The sequence below is a fragment of the Amblyomma americanum genome, chromosome 1 (genome assembly GCF_052857255.1).
Source record: "Amblyomma americanum isolate KBUSLIRL-KWMA chromosome 1, ASM5285725v1, whole genome shotgun sequence".
Lineage (NCBI taxonomy): Eukaryota > Metazoa > Arthropoda > Arachnida > Ixodida > Ixodidae > Amblyomma > Amblyomma americanum.
The window spans coordinates 26,622,662-26,640,900 of record NC_135497.1 but is presented as its reverse complement, the minus strand read 5'-3'; the positions used below and the strand labels follow the sequence as shown (position 1 = coordinate 26,640,900).

General features: G+C 45.8%; 1 protein-coding gene across 1 annotated transcript; it reads left to right on the top strand.

Moving 5' to 3' along the window:
- The first annotated feature begins 6 nt into the window (after positions 1-6).
- LOC144131643 (uncharacterized) lies at positions 7-1,864 on the top strand. Its single transcript, XM_077664460.1, has one exon. It carries the CDS (start codon positions 7-9, stop codon positions 832-834), a length of 828 nt encoding a protein of 275 aa, XP_077520586.1. The 3' UTR covers positions 835-1,864.
- The last annotated feature ends 16,375 nt before the right edge of the window (positions 1,865-18,239 follow it).

Genomic DNA, 18,239 nt, shown 5'->3' with positions numbered 1-18,239 from the left:
TTCACAATGCCCTTTGAGGACCAAATCCTACTTACACTGATGCGGCTGCGTCTTGGCCTATTGCTTAATGACCTTAGCTTACATTTTGGTGCATCCACTGCAGCCATTAGCAGGATTTTCTGCTTCATTGTAACAAAACTTGCCAAGTTTGCCAGAGAGTTCTTAGTGTTCTGGCTGCCAAGAACAGCAATCAGGAGGACATTGCCTTATGTTTTTGAGGAGAATTACTCCGTAACTTGCATTGTGGACTGTTTCGAAATTTTCATTGACAGACCTGGGCAACTGCACCGAAGAAATACAACTTACAGTTCCTACAAATCGCACAATACGGCCAAAATTCTTCACGTCATTGCACCAAGTGGGTTTATTATGTCTTTGTCAAAACCGTATGATGGCCGTGCAAGCGATCGTTTCATCACTTTGGACAGTGGTTTTTTAAACCACCTGACGCAAGGCGACGAAGTCCTCGCTGACCGTGGCTTTAACATAGATGACCTGCTCCCACCATCTGTTAAAGTTTCACTCCCAAGCTTTTCCAAAGGCCGGCCGCAGATTTGTCGTTCAGATGTAGTAAGTTCGCGTCGCCTGGCAAGGCTTCGGATTCATGTTGAGCGATCAATAAGGCGTCTCAAATGCTTCAGGATTTTGAAGCAATTCCCTGCTAGTATATTCACAAAGAAACCCTTCGCAAATGATGTACTTGTTGCCATCGCTGGGCTCTGCAACCTGCAACCGAATTTGATTAGAGATCATGGTGATGCGTCAGAACCTGGTGCTCAGTCACCATCGCATCCAGGCAAGCAGCTGGAAGTGGTAGACAACACACCTGAATGAGGCATGGAGATTTATGTGGAGTAGCCACATCATCTAGTCGTCTCTTGTTTTTATGCACCTGCCATGTTCTCTGTTCACTGATTAACGTAACCATGTTCACTGCAAGAGAAAGGCTCCTCAAAATTGCATTCAGGTAAATCGTTAAATCTCCTGGGCTAGCTGTAGCCACCTTACCCCAGCAAACTTGCCAATTTTAACTGCCCATCTGACTCTGCCACCCTTGATGCCATTGGTTATCAGCTCTCCATATTACATGCTTTGCTCATGGCAATTTCTGTTTCAGCTAGGATATCATTAACTTGCATTTATTCCCTGACCCAACCTACTTGTTTGCTGTCTCTATTCATAGCTCACATTGCTCTCAATTTAATTTTAAGCATTTTCATTAGCTTCAGAGTTTCTGCCCCATAGGTGAATATTTCCAAGATACAACTCTTATGTAATTAACTCAAGCATGCTGGTGTACTGGCAGGCTGCTGTTGATGACCCTAAGAATATCTGTCAGAGATATGCTATTCAGGTATTTTGCTAGCTATTTCAATGATGGCTCTGAGCTATCTTAGCTGCTCCAAACAACTCGCGTTGGAGCCTTTTTTTCATGCCGTCTGATTACCAAAGTGTTTGTCAGCAATTTCAGGTCCGCTACCTTTTGTCCAGGAAGAGCAAACTCTAAAGCACTCTTCTTCCTTGAGGAAGTGAAGTTGGAATCACTTGCAAAGCACGTTCGAGCTGCCAAGGTTGATGTTCTGAGCCTATTTCATTGTCTTGCTGGTGCACTTAGGGGCACTTGTTTTGCGGCTGTGTGTACAGTGTAGGTGCGACGTTTATGTGGATTGTGGATTTTTAAAATGCAATGGAAAGTTATGTTGGGGAGTTTCTGCATTGGCTTGCCCGATGGAAACCTTTGTTGATACCATATTGGAGATGTCATTCTTTGAAGATTTACTGCTTGTACTCCCTGTGTTCACTATGGGATGATGAGAAATGTTCAGTACCAGGTGAGGGTACGAGCCTGTTGGTTTTTGTTCTATGCCTGCTTTTGTTTTGTTGTATGTTCAGAGATGTGTTTGATAATTCTGATGTTGCATGCACAAATAAACCGGGTCAAATTGTCTTAATGACAAGACAATTAGTCAAATCTTGTAAATTTATTCTAATAGAAATGTGTTCATTGCTTGCTGTCAAAACTGCTGGCAGCAGGTGTGAAAAATAGAAGTCCTCAAGATGTGCCACTTGCTTACTTATGAACTCCTTGTCATAGGGCACCTCGATAATATATGCCTCGTTCGGTGCCCAAATCACGAAGTCGCACCGACTTCTCTCGCAGCAGAACAGCTGCAACTGTACTTGCAGGTAATATCTGTTCTTCCCGGCCTTGCTGAGTGTGAGTTTGTTCTCCTTCTTAATCACGTCATATTTTCCGCTCTTAAACAGGGCATCAAGGCTACCATGCTTTTGCACAGTCAGTGGTGTCGGGCACTTTATTTCCAGCACTGTGTCCGAGTCTGGAATTATGCCATCAGGGCTGGCTCCAAGCCATGAAGTGGCAGGCCGGATGATAAGGCCACATTCCACAACGTCCGTGGTCTTTGTTTTCTTGTACCAGGCACGGGCTTTTGCTTCTGACTCTCTTCCATACCTTCATGTAAAAATCACATTCATGTTGTAATGAATTAGTGTCCCTCATCTTAAAGTAACTTCAACAGTGACTAGTATATTGCAATACACAAACCAAGCATTCACAACGTAACAAATATCAACCTCCAATTTCATGCTTTCAGTCTTGTAACTTGCATGCTATTTGCGATGAACAAGCAGTCAGGCTGTGCTTTGCTGTTGGAAGCAATGAATAGAAATTTACATCACAAATTACAACCACACAGTGGTACTTCCATTCTTTGCAGGCAAATTCGGCCTGCAAATTGCCACTTTGCATAATGCAGTAATAGAGAGTTCATACTGCAAATACGCAAAAGTGCTGCTGTACAAAATCAAAGCATAGTGTTGCAACCGCTCTATTGTCAGCATCACATGCAAAATTTCGATGGAGGCGAAATTCTAGAGGCCCGTGTACTGTGCGATGTCAGTGCACGTTAAAGAACCCCAGGTGGTCGAAATTTCCGGAGCCCTTCACTGCGGCGTCCCTCATAGCCTGAGTCGCTTTGGGACGTTAAACCCCAATAAACCAAACCAAACCAAACATGCAAAACAGTATTTAGCAATAGTTCTGGTACTATAAAACTTGCCATAGCATTTTCGAATCCAAGGTGTAAACTTCAGCATGCCATGCAGAGCAACTGAGGCACAACACCAAAGGCTGTAGTCAGTGAGATATTTGGCTCCTTACCGTGTGCTGGCATTACCATAGAAGCTTGGGTGTATGTGCTTTGATACCCACTTCTCAGGGGCAGCTTTGATGGGAATGCTACGGGCCTCACTGGCAGTTATCCTCAAGAAACGTTCTTTGTGCCATGCTGCACTTCCCTGAGGGTGGTTTGCCAGTGTTGCAGCCTGCTCAGGAGACAGCAGCACATTGGTGACGAAGAAATCTTGGCATAACTGGCACAGCCGCTTGCAGTCATGCTGGCCATGCTCTTGCTGGAGAACTGTGGAGTACAAGAAGGGTCTGCTTAATTTAACGACTTCTTGTGCATACTCGAAACAGGCTTATGGTGGCTAAAACCTGAAAATCACTCAGTCAGTATGCAATGTAGGGCCATGTGTAGGTGTAATTTACAATCAAAAGCCGTTGCAAAAAATCAAGTCTGCTGCAGCATCAGCAATAGCTGTTTCTCGGTGCACCTAGAACTTAGGAACTATGCACAGGTGCTAAGAGTAACCTTGTGAGATCATCGCACAAAAAACTGTCACAACTTGATAGGAGGTCCTGTAGTTCATGCACTATCATATTCAGCAGTGCATGGTGAACAGCTGAGATTGCATAAATGAGTATGAAAGAGGTCTTGTTGATGCTATACCACGTTCCAATGTCGAGATGCACGCTATGCTGTAATGCTAATTACTAGTTAAGCATTATTGCCAGTATATTGGGATGGTTCAACCACAAGCACATGTCACTTGCATTTCGGCAGTTTTGAACATTGCAAGAGCAAATCTTTATGCATAATGTCTTTATATAAACTGACTACATTTAAAAGAACAAAATGTACACTTATGCTGGTTTGGTTTGGTTTATGAGGGTTTAACGTCCCAAAGCGACTCAGGCTATGAGAGACGCCGTAGTGAAGGGCTCCGGAAATTTCGACCACCTGGGGTTCTTTAACGTGCATTGACATCGCACAATACACGGGCCTCTAGAATTTCGCCTCCATCGAAATTCGACCGCCGCGGCCGGGATCGAACCCGCGTCTTTTGGGCCGGCAGCCGAGCACCGTAACCACTCAGCCACCGCGGCGGTACACTTATGCAACAACAAAACCCAGATGGCAATCTTACTTGCACGTAATGATAGCCTCTATGCCTGCTCGACTCACTTAGTTGAGTCAGCCATGCGCAACATCAGGAAATAATGTTCTTACATGCACGGCCATCTTCATCACCACCTGCGGGTAGTTTCCGGCGTGGCTTCAGAACAGTGTGTAGCATGGTGTTCTGAAGCTTGCTGACGTCGAGAGGGCATTTTTCGAAGTGAAGGAGCATCTCCTTTTCAGATAAAAACTGCTGCGTCTTCGATTGTGTTTTCTTATGGCAATAAACTACCTCCATTGTTGCTGGGGTGACATTCTTCGCTGTTGCCGCATTCCATGCACACGCTTTGTCAGTTGATGACTGTCCGGTGAGCCCCTTGGATGTTGCCTCGACAACCTTCATGAGCAGTGCACAAATATGGCTGCACCGCTCACTTAGCCCCGCTTTGCATGTGCAACTTGCTGAGAAAGGTTGTCCAAAATTTATTTGTGTTTGGTACGTCCTGCTCACTGTTTGCGACGACCTGATGTTTGCCTTGATGCACTTCACGCCATTTTTCTGCTGGTACAGTGCCACGCCAACATGGCCACTGTCAAGCAGGTTGCTGCCTTCAGCAAATCCTCTGTAGTTGAGGGATGGTTTGCCATCTGTGTCAGGCATTTCAACCATGTAGTTGTAGACAACTGAAATAAAGAATGATATCAGTACAGTATGTCATCATGTGTGCTATTTATGTAGCTAGTTTTGTGGTAATAAAACTTTGTCCCCATGCTGAAAGTTGGATGCCAAGAAATCTAGTAAGGTTCTGCATAATACACTTATGCTTTCAGTTGCTGACAAATAATGAAAACTAATTATTTGTGCCTGATCGGCCGCGTCAGTAATGCTGCGACCCGCCGCATATGTTTACGATGGTTGTACGGCTGGTATTAGCTCCTGATGTTCGACTTTGCAAAACCAAAATAAAAGGACTGCTTATTAAATGTCTCCACAGTTCCAGCCTTTTTTGATCTAACATGACTGGCGCAGAAGCATGCAGTGAGGGATATTGTCACTTGTGCTGATAGTTTTACGTCGCATTTTACTAGCGGCTGCCAGTTTTGGCTTACTGTCCACGCTGGAAACTTCGCTTATCGTACGCAAGGCTACCGCAGTAGATCGCGCGATGCCATGCAGCAGCTGTAGGTTAAACGCAAAAGAGCTTTTCTCAAGTGCTAACTTGTTTGCAAACGAGTGCACGTTGAATCTCGCGCTCCTTGCGGCAGGCTTCAAAAAGCATAAATTCGGAAACCCTTTCCGCAAGCGAGTAAAAGTTCGATTTCATGCAAAGTCGAACATCAGGAGCTAATGCCAGCCGTTCAGCCATCGTAAACATATGCGGAGGGTCGCAGCATGACTGACGCGGCCGATCAGACACAAATAATTAGTTTTCATTATTTGTCAGCAACTGGTACGCAGGTGTTGGGGATTTTTTGCAGAATGAGGCCGTTACGAGCCAGCTGCACAAAAAGTACAACTTTGCGCAACTAACTTGTGCTGCAATAAAATCTGGGAAGTTCTCGCTTTAAACTCACGCACGAAAACAGTCATAAGCACACCAGGACAGAAATCCAAGCAGTGTTTTTGGCTTTAGAAAAGCGGGAAAAGACAGACAGCGAGCATACCATCGTCACCAAGCAAAGCGATGTGGCGTGAAGGCTCACACAAAAACAAGAGCAAAGAGTCTTAAAATACAAAAAAACAGCGCACTTACACGGCCGCTGAAGCTTCGGCCAAAGCTTGGTGTCATCCACCCATCCTGCATCCATTTTGCGAGCAAAAATAAGTACTATCGCAGTAAAACGCGCTTGCAGATGAGGCTTCCGCACAGGCAGGCAGCGGAGTCAGAAGGCCAGCAATGAAAGAGTGATCACGTGACCAAATATGGCGGCGCCCATGCTTCCGCGCTGTAAAGCGTCTATAGCCGGCGCGGATGCAACGGACGCCGGGGCTTCGTTCAAAGTGGCGGTCATTTTGACCCGTTCAGTGCTGCCGTAACGCCTCCCGCCAAGCGCGTCCAGGCAGGTTTCAATGCCACGTGTCGTCGTGTGTGCGTGTGTGTGTGTGTGTGCATGTTGGTGCCCACGCTTGTCAAAGCGCGGCAGCCGGGGAGAGGAGCTCCCCAACTGGGAGGCGAGGAGGTCTGACCGGCGCCGGCCCGGCGGACGCGTCACTTCACGTCTCAACATGCCCGTGCGTCGCCGTCTCGTGCGACTCATCCCGAGCCGTTCCTTCTTGCCCTCGACTCCGAGGGTATAAAAACAGCTGCCCCGGACGCCAAAGAGAGACTTCGATTTCTTCCTTCGAGTAACGTGGTCGCCCTGACCGGCTGCTCTTTTGCGATGCCAGAATAAACAAGTTGTTCTGTTGGCAGTCGACTCATCCTTTGCCGGGACCTTCGGATGTTTCCAGCTGTGCCCCAGGCCGCCAGGCCAACGCTACCCTTGGGGCTTGCAACCCATTTGCAACAATCCCTACTCTAAGGAGGAGCGTACCATGGAACGATAAATTTGTAAAAGACATGTCCTGTCAGCAGCCCAAAGTTTACGTGACAGTACTTTGAGTTTATTTAGGGATTCGGAGGCTTTCTTTTTCAGTGTGTTTATATGAGGCAGGAAATTGAGTTTTTTGTCAAAAGTTATCTCTAGAAATTTGTGCCCATTTTTGACGGGTATCTATGCTCCGTTCAGGTGTATAAAAGTGTCGGCTTGTATGCTTCGTTTAAGCGAGAAATGGATGGCTACTGTTTTCTGTGTGGAAAGAGAGAGAGAGAGAATGAAAAGGAAACGCAGGGAGGTTAACCAGATGTGAGTCTCCGGTTTGCTACCCTACACTGGGAATGGGAGATAGGGGTTAGAAAGATGACAGAGAGGAAAACGAAAAAAAAAAACAAAAAAGGAACGTGCACACGTGGAGACACACATACGCAATGCGTTCCAGTTAAAGTTTTTCACACAGGCCGGTAGATTGTAAGAAGCGCAAAAGCGCTTGCACGGCCTTCTTCTGCGACGGTAGGTCCTTTCGTTGTTGTAGAATTTTTTTCGGATAGCGGTTGGTCGTCCAGTTGGTCAAGTTCGTGGCTAAGGCATGCCCTCTGTGAACTGTACTGCGGGGAGGAGCACAATATATGGCCAATTGATTCTTCATGGCCGCAGTGGTCACAGGTTGGGGTGTCGGCCATCCCTATGCGGAAGGCATAGGATTTAGTAAAGGCAACACCCAACCAAAGTCGATATAAAAGCGTGGCGTCTCTACGGCGAGGCTGTGATGGCGCTCGAAGACTTAATGTTGGATCAAGTGAGTACAGTCGCGTATTTCTTAAATGTGGCTCATTCCATTGCGACTCGGTGCACTGCCGAGCAAGTAGGCGGAGCTTCCGTGCCGCGTCAGTTCTAGAAAGAGGAATTGGGACGTGGCGCTCCTCAGTATGGGCTGAGCGGGCAGCGTGATCCGGCTGTTCATTGCCGATAATCCCGCAGTGACTTGGAAGCCACTGGAACGTTATGTCATGGCCGGCATCACTTATATGGTGTAACGTCTCTGTAATATGGAAGATTAGTTGTTCGTGCGGTCCGCGTCGTAGAGGTGACAGTAGAGACTGCAGTGCCGCCTTCGAATCGCATAATATTGTCCATTTGTGTGGCGGTTCATCACCAATGTGATGAAGGGCAGTTAAGAGCGCTGCGACCTCTGCTGCCGTCGATGTTCTCGCGTGGGTCGTCTTAAATTTGATTGTTGTAGCTTTCGCTGGAATGACGATTGCCGCCGCGGAGCTGCTTGGAAGGACAGATTCATCAGTGTAAATATGCGTTGAGTCACGGTAGTTCTCGTACAAATGTAGTAGCGTGAGCTGTCTAAGGGCTGGTGATGACAGATCAGCTTTTTTCGAGATACCAGGTATTGCGAGGTTGATTTTTGGCTGAGCGAGGCGCCATAGAGGGATCGAAGGTCTCGCAGCCGGAGTGAAACAAGCTGGCAATGATTCATCATATGCAGTTATCGTTTGGCTGAAAGATGTGCGTGGCCTGTCCGCTGGTAGAGAGGCTAAATGGTGACGAGGATTCCAGGCTAGATGCCTTATATGGGTCCTGAGTACTTCAATTTCAATGTGGGTTTTGACAAGGTGGTCTCTAGCGATCGCTATCGTAGCCACTGTTGAAGCACTCTGAGGCAGGCCTAGACAGATCCGGAGCACTTGACCCTGGAGACTTTGTATTGTGCGTAGATTCGTTTTGCCTGTGTTGTTTATTGCTGGCAAGCTGTATCGCAGAAATCCTAGAAAAAGCACCCTGTACAGTTGTAACATGGCACTAGGCGACATTCCCCAGGTCTTGCCAGCGAAAAACTTGAACAGGTGGCAGATGCCTGTCAACCGTTTTTTCACGTATGATATGTGTGGGCTCCATGACAAGTCCGTGTCGATTATGACACCTAGAAACTTGTACAATCGGACCCGTCGTATTATTTGGCCATTTATCATTACACTGTAGTTTGCCAGGGGTTTGCGCGTAAATGGAACTAGTGCGCATTTCTCGGAGGAAATTTCCAGGCCTCGATTACGGAGGTAGATAACAGTTTGTATGGCGGCTCTCTGAATTCTCGCTCGCAGCTGTAGGCGTGTTACTGCAGATGTCCATATGCAGATGTCATCCGCGTACATTGATAGCCTGACTGTGGTTGGCACGTGCTCAAGGAGAGCAATTAGTGTTAGATTAAATAACACGGGGCTAAGTACACCGCCCTGGGGGACGCCGCGGTAGCTATAGTGAAGAGAAGTATGGCCTTCCTCGGTGCTTACAAAGAAGGATCGCATGGATAGATAGCTCCGTATCCATTGAAACATCCGCCCACCCACTCCTACCTCTGCGAGAGCAGAGAGGATGGCTTCATGCGTAACGTTGTCATACGCCCCTTTAACGTCGAGGAATAAGGATGCGCAGAGACGCTTACGGCATTTCTCATGTTGAATGTAGGTCACCAGGTCGACGACGTTATCGATCGATGATCGACCGCGTCGGAAGCCCGCCATGGCATCTGGGTAGGTGTTGTGGTGCTCCAAGTACCACTCCAGGCGTCCTAGGACTATCCTCTCCATTACTTTGTCCACACAGCTCGCCAAAGCGATCGGGCGATATGATGAGGGCTCCAACGGCGACTTGCCAGGCTTCAGCAGTGGAACAAGGCGACTTGTCTTCCAGGTTGTTGGTAGCGTGCCATTTCTCCAAGATTCATTGTACACCTCAGGAAGAACACCTCTCGCTCGCTCCCCCAGGTGACACAGAGCTCGGTAGGAAATTCCGTCAGGTCCTGGCGCTCATGTGCGGCTACACAAAGCTAATGCTGCCTTAAGTTCGTGGATCGAGAATGGTAGATCCAACCGGAAATCACGTGGTGGCGGGTAGCTGCTCGAAGGCGATGGAATGTTGGTAGCTGTGAGTTGGCCGGATAATCTGGTGCAGAAATCCTCTGCCACGTCAATCTCCGATCTCTTTTGAGAGAGGGCAAGCGCCTTGAATGGGAATCGCTGTACGGGAAGTGTCCGCAGCCCGCGCACCGTTCTCCATAGTTGCGATAAAGGCTTGCGTGGATCTAGCGACTCACAGAAGGCAGCCCAACGTTGCGATTTGAGCTTGTCTAACCGGCGCTGTATCTTCTTTTGCGTGCTCCTGGCGGTCCGTAGATCGTCCATTGTTTTCGTACGTCGGTACCTTCGTTCAGCACGTCGTCGGATTGCTCGTAGTCGTTCTAGTTCCACATCAAAATCATTAAGTTTCGAGGAGCATGTTAGAGTACACATAGTGTCTTGCACCACGCTCTTGATTGCCTCTTCCAAGTCGAAAGATGAATTGGCGTCGCAGTGTTCTTCCATAATAGACTGAAATTTAGGCCAGTCCACTCTTTGGATCGTATCCTGTGTTTTGGAAGCGGTCAATCCTCTGATCTTGATGTACATGGGGATATGGTCGCTTCCATGCGTCTCTATGTCCGCAAATCACCCTGCACGTCTGACTAGGCTTCGTGAGACGAAAGCCAAGTCAAGACAGCCGCTGTACGTGGAGCCACGTAAGAACGTAGAACTTCCATCATTCAGCAACCAAAGTTCATTACTGGAGGCGAAAGATACCAGAGCTCTGCCTCTTGCGTTGATGATCCGTCTTCCCCAGAGTGTATGATGGGCGCTGAAATCTCCAATGATGACCCAGGGATTGGAAGTTGAGGAAAGGATGTCTCGTAGTCTTTTGTAATCAAATCGACTTGACGGAGATAGGTAGGCGCCTACAAAAGTAAAGGCCAGATTCTTTTTCCTTACGTTTAGGCATATATATTGATTACTGTCATTAGGTGGTACAGGCTGATGAGTGTAGGTGAGGTCACGGCGAATAAACACCAAAACCTTACTGTTTTCATAAACAGCTGACGGCATAAATGATTCATATCCAGACAGCCTGATTTTGTTCGATAAGTTCGGCTCGCAAATGACGATAATGGGAAACATATTGGCGTACACGAAGCGACGGAAATCCGAAAGGCGCGCTTTGAGTCCGCGGGCATTCCACTGAAAAATAGCTGCTTGTCGGACCTCTTCCCTAAAAGACCAAGGCTGTGGAGCCATGATCTACTCAAAAGTTGCAAGCACCGGACTCAGAGCGTCCAGTACTTGAAGCGCACTTCTGGCAGACGGTGTGTGCATGTTGCTTAGCAGCACGCGAATGGCATTCATTAAAGGCCTAATAAGTGCTATCACTTGCTCATCTGTATTCCGCGACTCCTCGGATACAGCACCTTGCTGTACTGGGGGCGGCTTCTTCTGCGGCTCTTCTGGCGGTCGTGTACGCGGAAGTGGCGGCCATTCCTTTGTGGAAAGAGATCTGGCTGTTTTCTCTCTTCCAACATTGGTGTTCGGAGTGCTGGAAACGTCCGCTGATGATGATGCTTGACGAGGTGACGTTTCCTGAAAGCTTGATGTTTTCCGCCGTGAAGACCTTCGTCGGTGACGTCGTCTTCGCCGTACTTTCACAGTGGCCTCTTTGTGGGTAGAGTTGTCTCTTACCATTTGTTTAAGAATGGTGATCTCTTTCTTGATCTGGGGACAGTCTTTGGAAGAGGCGCAGTGATCACCTTGACAGTTAGGACACTTCAACGTGGTTGCGCTGCAGTTGTCTTCTGAGTGGGGTTTCGGCACATCGAGGGCACACGGCCGAATTTCTGCAAACACCCTTCACATGTCCAATCTTCTGAAAATTGAAGCATTGCATAGGTCTTGGAATAAATGGTCGAACCTGGGGGCGAAAGTGGCCGACCTTCACGTAGGGTGGAAGGCAGTCGCCTTTGAAGGTTATCCTCACACAACGTGAGTTGCCGAGGCGACCAACATGCACAATCACGTTGTGTTCGCTTGCTGGTTTTATGAGAATTGGTAGGTCTGCATTAGATATTTCATTGTCATTGTGTGGAAAACTGGTAAACGTTCTGATCTGCCCATGACATTAGTTTATTCATTGCCAACTATATTTGTCTTGCCCATGCTGCTACGTTTGAGGATGCGCAGGCTTTTTGAAAATCATCAACGTAAACTGAATACAGGATGGACTTTGGGATTATTTTACTTATAGAATTCATTTTTATGATAAACAATGTCGTGCTTAAAATACATTCCTGAGGAGCCCTGTTCTCCTGAACGAAGCTCCTGAACAGGGTTGATCCCAGGCGTACTTGAAATGAGCGGTAGGAAAGGAAGTCAGTGAGGCAGTTTAACATCCTACCGCGGATACCTAGGTCGCCAAGGTTGCGGAGGATCCCAAACCGTCAGGTTGTATCACACGCTTTCTCCATATTGAAGAAAATGCCAAGACATAACTGTTTGTGTGTAAAAGCTTCTCTTATTGTATTTTCAGGGCGAACTAAATGGTCTGTAGTTGAGCAGCCCTTTTTATAACCGCTTTGATGGACATCAAGAAGTTCGCGGGATTCAAGGACAAATGTCAACCTCCTATTAAGGACACTTTCAACAGACTTCGCGAGACAGCTTGTGAAGGCTACCGGCCTATAGCTAGTTGGGGAAGTAGGTGGTTTTCCAGGTTTCAGGAATGGCACTATGACGGCTTTCTTGCACTCCATAGGTATTTTGCCTTCTGTGAATATTTTGTTAAATAAATTCGAGAGTGCATCTATGGCAGGCTGGGAAAGATGGGCAAGCATTTGATTGTGTATCTGGTCGGGTCCTGAAGCAGTTTTTTTGCCGGCAGACAGTACAGTATTGATTTCTTCGAGAGTGAATAAATTTTTGTGTTGATCGTTTGCACCTCCACTTGTCGAAAGTCTGTTTTTCGGCACTACTTTTGTATTTCAGGAATGAATGCGTACAGTGAGATAAACTAGAAACTGCAGTGGAGTGTTCCCCCAAAATGTCTGCCTGTTCCCCTGAGCTTGTTTGCATGCCAGGTGTTGTCAAAAGAGGAATCGTGAACGGTGAGAGGTTGCCATTTAATTTCTGAACCTGTTACATAATTTTTTAATGTTATTTGACAGTTTATAAAAGAAACGTAACTCTGCCATGAGGCTTCCACGACACTGCGACGGACGTACCAAGCATTTGCTCGCGCTTTTTTAAAACGTACGAGGTTCTAATGTGTAGGGTACCTGCGTAATTTGCCCCAAGCTCTATTTTGTTGTTTTTTGCTTCCTTGCATTCATTTGTCCACCACGCTTTGCGTTTTTGCCGCACCACTCCTAAAGACTGAGGAATAGCTAAGTGTGCAGCAGGAATTATACAATTCACGAACATTTCGTTTATCTCATCGATGCCGAGGTTTTCTAAAACTATGTGTTCCAAATTGGCTTGTGCTCTAAAAATTTCCCTGTCTGCTAAATGCCGCTTCGAACGTCGTGGTTTAGTTGGGATGATTTCTGGTGCAGATGTCAAAGTTATTAATACAGTAAGGTGATCGCTGCCATATGGGTTGTCGATAACGTCCCATTTAAAATCGTTAAAAACTGTTGGTGAACTAAAAGACAAATTTAAACAGCTCACCTTGCCCAAGGTTGGAGAGCAGTATGTGGCCTTTTCCGTTTTTAAGACACATATATTGATATAGTGTTAGTCAGAATAAAATCTTCGATTGTTTTCCCATAGAGACGCAGCGCTCGCTTCCCCATAAAGGGGAGTGGTCGTTAAATACCCAACTACCGGTTATGGCCCTGGAAGCTCATATATAAGTTCTTGCAAATCATGGACTTAATGTAGAATGTGGAGGAATGTATAAAGAATAAATTTTTAGTGTTTTATAGCTGACGATGCTAACTGCAAGCGCTTCAAGTTTTGTAATGAGCTTGATTTCTTGAGTAGGGACGCCGCTTTGAACGACAATCGCGAAGCCTCCCGAGAGTCGATTTGCCTGCTCTCGATCGCGTCTAAATGTTTTATAATGTTTCAGGAGATGCAGATGTTGTGGACCAAGATTGGTCTACTGAAGACATAAAACTATGGATAACATTGACCCTAAAATATGTGTTATGTCACTGTAATTCCGCATAAGTCGTCTGCATTCCACTGAATTAAAAAAGCCATGTTTGTGTTTTCGAGAGGAAATGAAAGAAAATTTACTTAGATGGTGGGCCCGTAATGAGGGGCCTGTCTTTTTTTCGTTCAAAGGAGCTGTTCCGCAGCTGTAAAGCGGGCGGACTGGGAGTTTATTTATTTATTTATTGTACCCTCAGGGCCCGAAGGCATTACAGAGGGGAATGGGAATACATAAAAATTCAGCCTAAACAGCAACAACAAGGAGGGAAAACAAAAATAAACCAGGAATACATAAAAAGTGAAAACACAGGAAGGCAATAAGATTAGAATGCAGTGGGGATATATTAAAACAGTGTGTAGACAGTAAAAAGGCAATTTTTATACAGTAATAAACGACACATACTCAGAAAGAAACATTAAGGACTTTACGAAATGCATTGTTATCGGAAATACCTGCGATGTCGTGGGGAAGGTGATTCCAGCTGACACAAGTTCGGGGTATGAATGAGTCATGAAAACATTTGGTGTGACAAGATGGGATTCCAACTTTATGACGGTGATCAACGCGTGCTGATATGTAACATGGTCTAGACAGTAACTTAGGATTGAGAAAGCTGTTGTGGTAAATTTTATGAAAGAGACACAATGAGGCTATTGATCTGCGGTGGGAAAGAAGTGGTAGGGACGAACTTGATTTCATGGCGGTTACACTGCTTGTTCGGTAATAATTAGAAAGAATGAAACGGCATGCGCGGTTCTGTACAGCTTCCAAATCTGAAACGAGTGAATCGATGCCAGGGCTCCAGACAGATGCAGCATATTCTAACTTGGACCGAACCAATGTTTTATAAAGTAATAATTTTATTGAAGTAGATGAACGTGAGAAATTTCTGCGAAGGTACCCAAGCATGCGATCAGCGTTATTTATTATGTATTCAACGTGAGTTTTCCAAGACAGGTTACAAGAAACGTAAACACCCAGATATTTATAACATGACACGGTTTCGAGAGACACGTTGTTAATGTGATAAGAAGAAGGGGCATTAGAGAGACGAGAAATGCATACATGTTTACACTTATTAATGTTTAGTTGCATGTTCCAAGTAAAACACCAGTCAAGAACCTTGTTAATATCGGATTGAAGACAAGAGACATCATTACCATCTTTAATTTCGCGGTAAATAACACAATCATCGGCAAAAAGATTAATTGAAGAAGAAATGTTAGCCGGTAAGTCATTTATATAGATGAGAAAAAGGAGGGGCCCAAGAACTGACCTCTGAGGCACGCCGGAACGGACAGGCAAAGAATGAGAGTTTATATTGTTCGCTGTTACGAATTGTGAACGGTTACAAAGAAAGCATTGTAGCCATGCAAGGACATTAGGGTCTATGTTAAGATTGCTTAATTTAAGAAAGAGAAGCTCATGTGAAACAGTGTCAAACGCTTTCGAGAAGTCCAAAAATATGCAATCTGCCTGAGACTCGTGGTCAAGGATGCAATGAAGGTCATGTGTGAAACATATAAGCTGAGTTTCGCATGAAAAAGACTTACGAAAACCATGCTGGGCAATGCTGAAAAGGAAGTTAGATTCTAAAAAAGAGATGAGATGAGAATATATAACGTGTTCCATGATCTTGCACGGAATACTAGTGAGTGATATAGGTCTAAAGTTATCAGGAGAATGTTTACTTCCGGACTTATGCAGTGGAATCACCTTCCCAATTTTCCAATCATTGGGAATACAACCTGTTGCAAGAGACTGCTCAAACAATTTAGTAAGGATTATGGAACAATAGTACTTTGTATTAATTAAAAACTTCGAATTAATGTTGTCAACACCGCAGGAAGAGGAAACCTTAAGATTTTCTATGATGCACTGGATGCCTGACGCGTCGAATATAACTGGATCCATAGGAAGATCATCAAAAACAGGGCACACGCGATGAACAAGAGAAACGTTGGTAGAAAATGCCGCAGCAAATATATTGTTTAGAACAGAAGTACATTCGTATGGAGGAAAGGCAACACCATCAGAAGAAGTAAGTAATATTGTGGAAGGGTCTTTCTTGTTAACTACATTCCAAAATTGTTTTGGATTATTGACCAGCATAGCAGGCAGTGTGTGGTTAAAATTGTGTCCTTTGCGTTTTTTAGCGCACCTTTGTACTCTGCAGCTGCGGAAAAGTAGGCCTCCCATCGTTGTTTAGAATTCAACAACTTCGCAGAGCGGAACAAGCGCTTCTTTTTATTGGAGAGTCTTTTTAAAACATTATTAAACCACGGTGATTCCCGATCGCACTTCAAAGATCTTAATGGTACAAAAGTGTTAATGAGATGTTCAACGATATCCTTGAACAAATCCTAGTTAGCGTAAAGAGAACGCTGTGAAAAGCCTGGTAAGTAATCATCCAAAAAACCAGCTAGTTCGCAGTTAGTAGCATTAAAGTCAGCCCGTTTATAATCTCTAATGTGTTTAGTCTGACTAACTCGGATAGATACAGGAATTTGTACATCAAAATGCAGCAAAGAATGATCACTGAGACCAGGTAGGTAAAAAATCGAAGGGATATGATCAGGCACGTTAGTTAGAACAAGATCTAAAACATTCGATGAGGATAAAGTAGTTCGAGTAGGTTTAGAGACTAACTGCGAAAGATTGAAATCCATACAAGTTGACAAAAACTTTTTACACTCAGCAGAAAAAGAGCTGAGATAAGGTGATGTACTAGTCCACACGATACTAGGGTAGTTAAAGTCACCAGCTAAGACAATAGGTGTACTCGGAAATCGTACAGTGATCATGTTAAGGGAATCATGCAATTCATCAACGAATGTATGGCTCGAGGACGGGGGACGGTAACATATACCCAAAATCATTCTCTTAAAACGTACACTAAGTTCCACCCAAACCAGTTCCAGGCTAGTTGGAATATTAATAGGCGATGCTACAAAATTATCCGCGACAGCTATTAAAACACCTCCTCCAGATCTCTCACTTCTGTCAGATCTAAACACGTTATAGCGTTTTTTGCAGTCAAATAGTTCAATGTCCGCTATCTTGGAAGAAAGCCATGTTTCGGTTAGTAAGACGAGATCAGCATCACACGAATCAATGATAGGATTAAGTTCATCGCGCTTGGGTAGTAAGCTTCGTATGTTGGAAAAAAGAAAAGAAAGCGAGTTGCCAGTATCGGACACTGGCCCACTGCCCCTCGCGCAGCCCTACGGCGCGTAGGTCGAGCCAGAGGTACCGTCATTTGACTGCTGATTGTGGACTGGCGAAGGAGACAATCGATCAGTCGGCTCAGCATGTGATGAAGCAGCGATACCGTGACTTGAGTTACTATCAAGAGACGTTGGTGATGCCCGAAGATTAGCCTCCATGAAAACGCAGTCGCGAACAGGGTTATAACTGTAGCACTTGTTCTTAATGTACAGTTTGTTGTGCCTAAGCTTGTAAAATGAGTCCTGACCCTTAGCGAATTGAAGCAGCTTTTTCCTGGCCTGACGCGTTTCCAACGAGTAATCTTCACTTACGGTGATACCTTCATCTTTAAGTTTCGCTGACTGGGATAGAATTTGTTGCTTTGTTTTAAAGGAGGAGAACTTCACGATGACCGGGCGACATTTATCATCCGTAAATTTATCATCCGCAGTGGTACGCGGTCCTGCCGCTCAACTGTTCTATCATGAAGTCCATGGTGTTCACGTTCAAGTCACGATGGACTCCGTAGTAGTTGAATATGTCGGGATCAGCGATTCCACCCGTACATATAGCGTCGTATTTACCCTTCGATACACACTTTCCCAGGAGGACCGCGTTTGCGCTGCATATGTCCTCGGTATTGCTCAGCACGACGTTACTTTCGGCTTTCGCAAATGCGACGCCGTGTTTGTCGTTCGCGACGGGAGTTATGCCGGTCGCGTGCAGCATAGCTTTCTTGATTGATCTGCATCTATCGCATTGCTTTCGTACCATGTCAAAGTATACTGCACGCATGTCTTTATCGTACGCAGGTATACCGTAGTAAGTGACGGGACCTATCATGTTGCCGGTACTCGCCTCCTGGGAGGAGAATCGATATAAGTGCTCGTTGGTCGCCGTATGAGAGTCCGACTGAATGTGCGCTCTCTCGCCGGTCGTCGCGAAAGGGGTATTCCTCGCGATGTCGTACGGTAGGCACATTGTCATGTTGCCTAAATTCAGGTGTAAGGTAGTAACGCCGCACGAACACTTGTTCTCTTTGAACGAGAGGCCTTCGGACGTGTCGGTCGTCGACAGGAAAGGACTGGCGGGATAGCACGGATCCGGGAGGCACGCCAATGGATGTATGTTCGTGGTCATGCGTCCGTAAGCGTGGCTGCATTTGCACACGAAGCGCGGGTACCCGTCCTCCTCCATCACTTCGTACAG

Bases quoted from the DNA above. Each gene is read 5' to 3' on its own strand.
- LOC144131643 (XM_077664460.1), top strand. From the start codon at position 7: ATGCCCTTTGAGGACCAAATCCTACTTACACTGATGCGGCTGCGTCTT.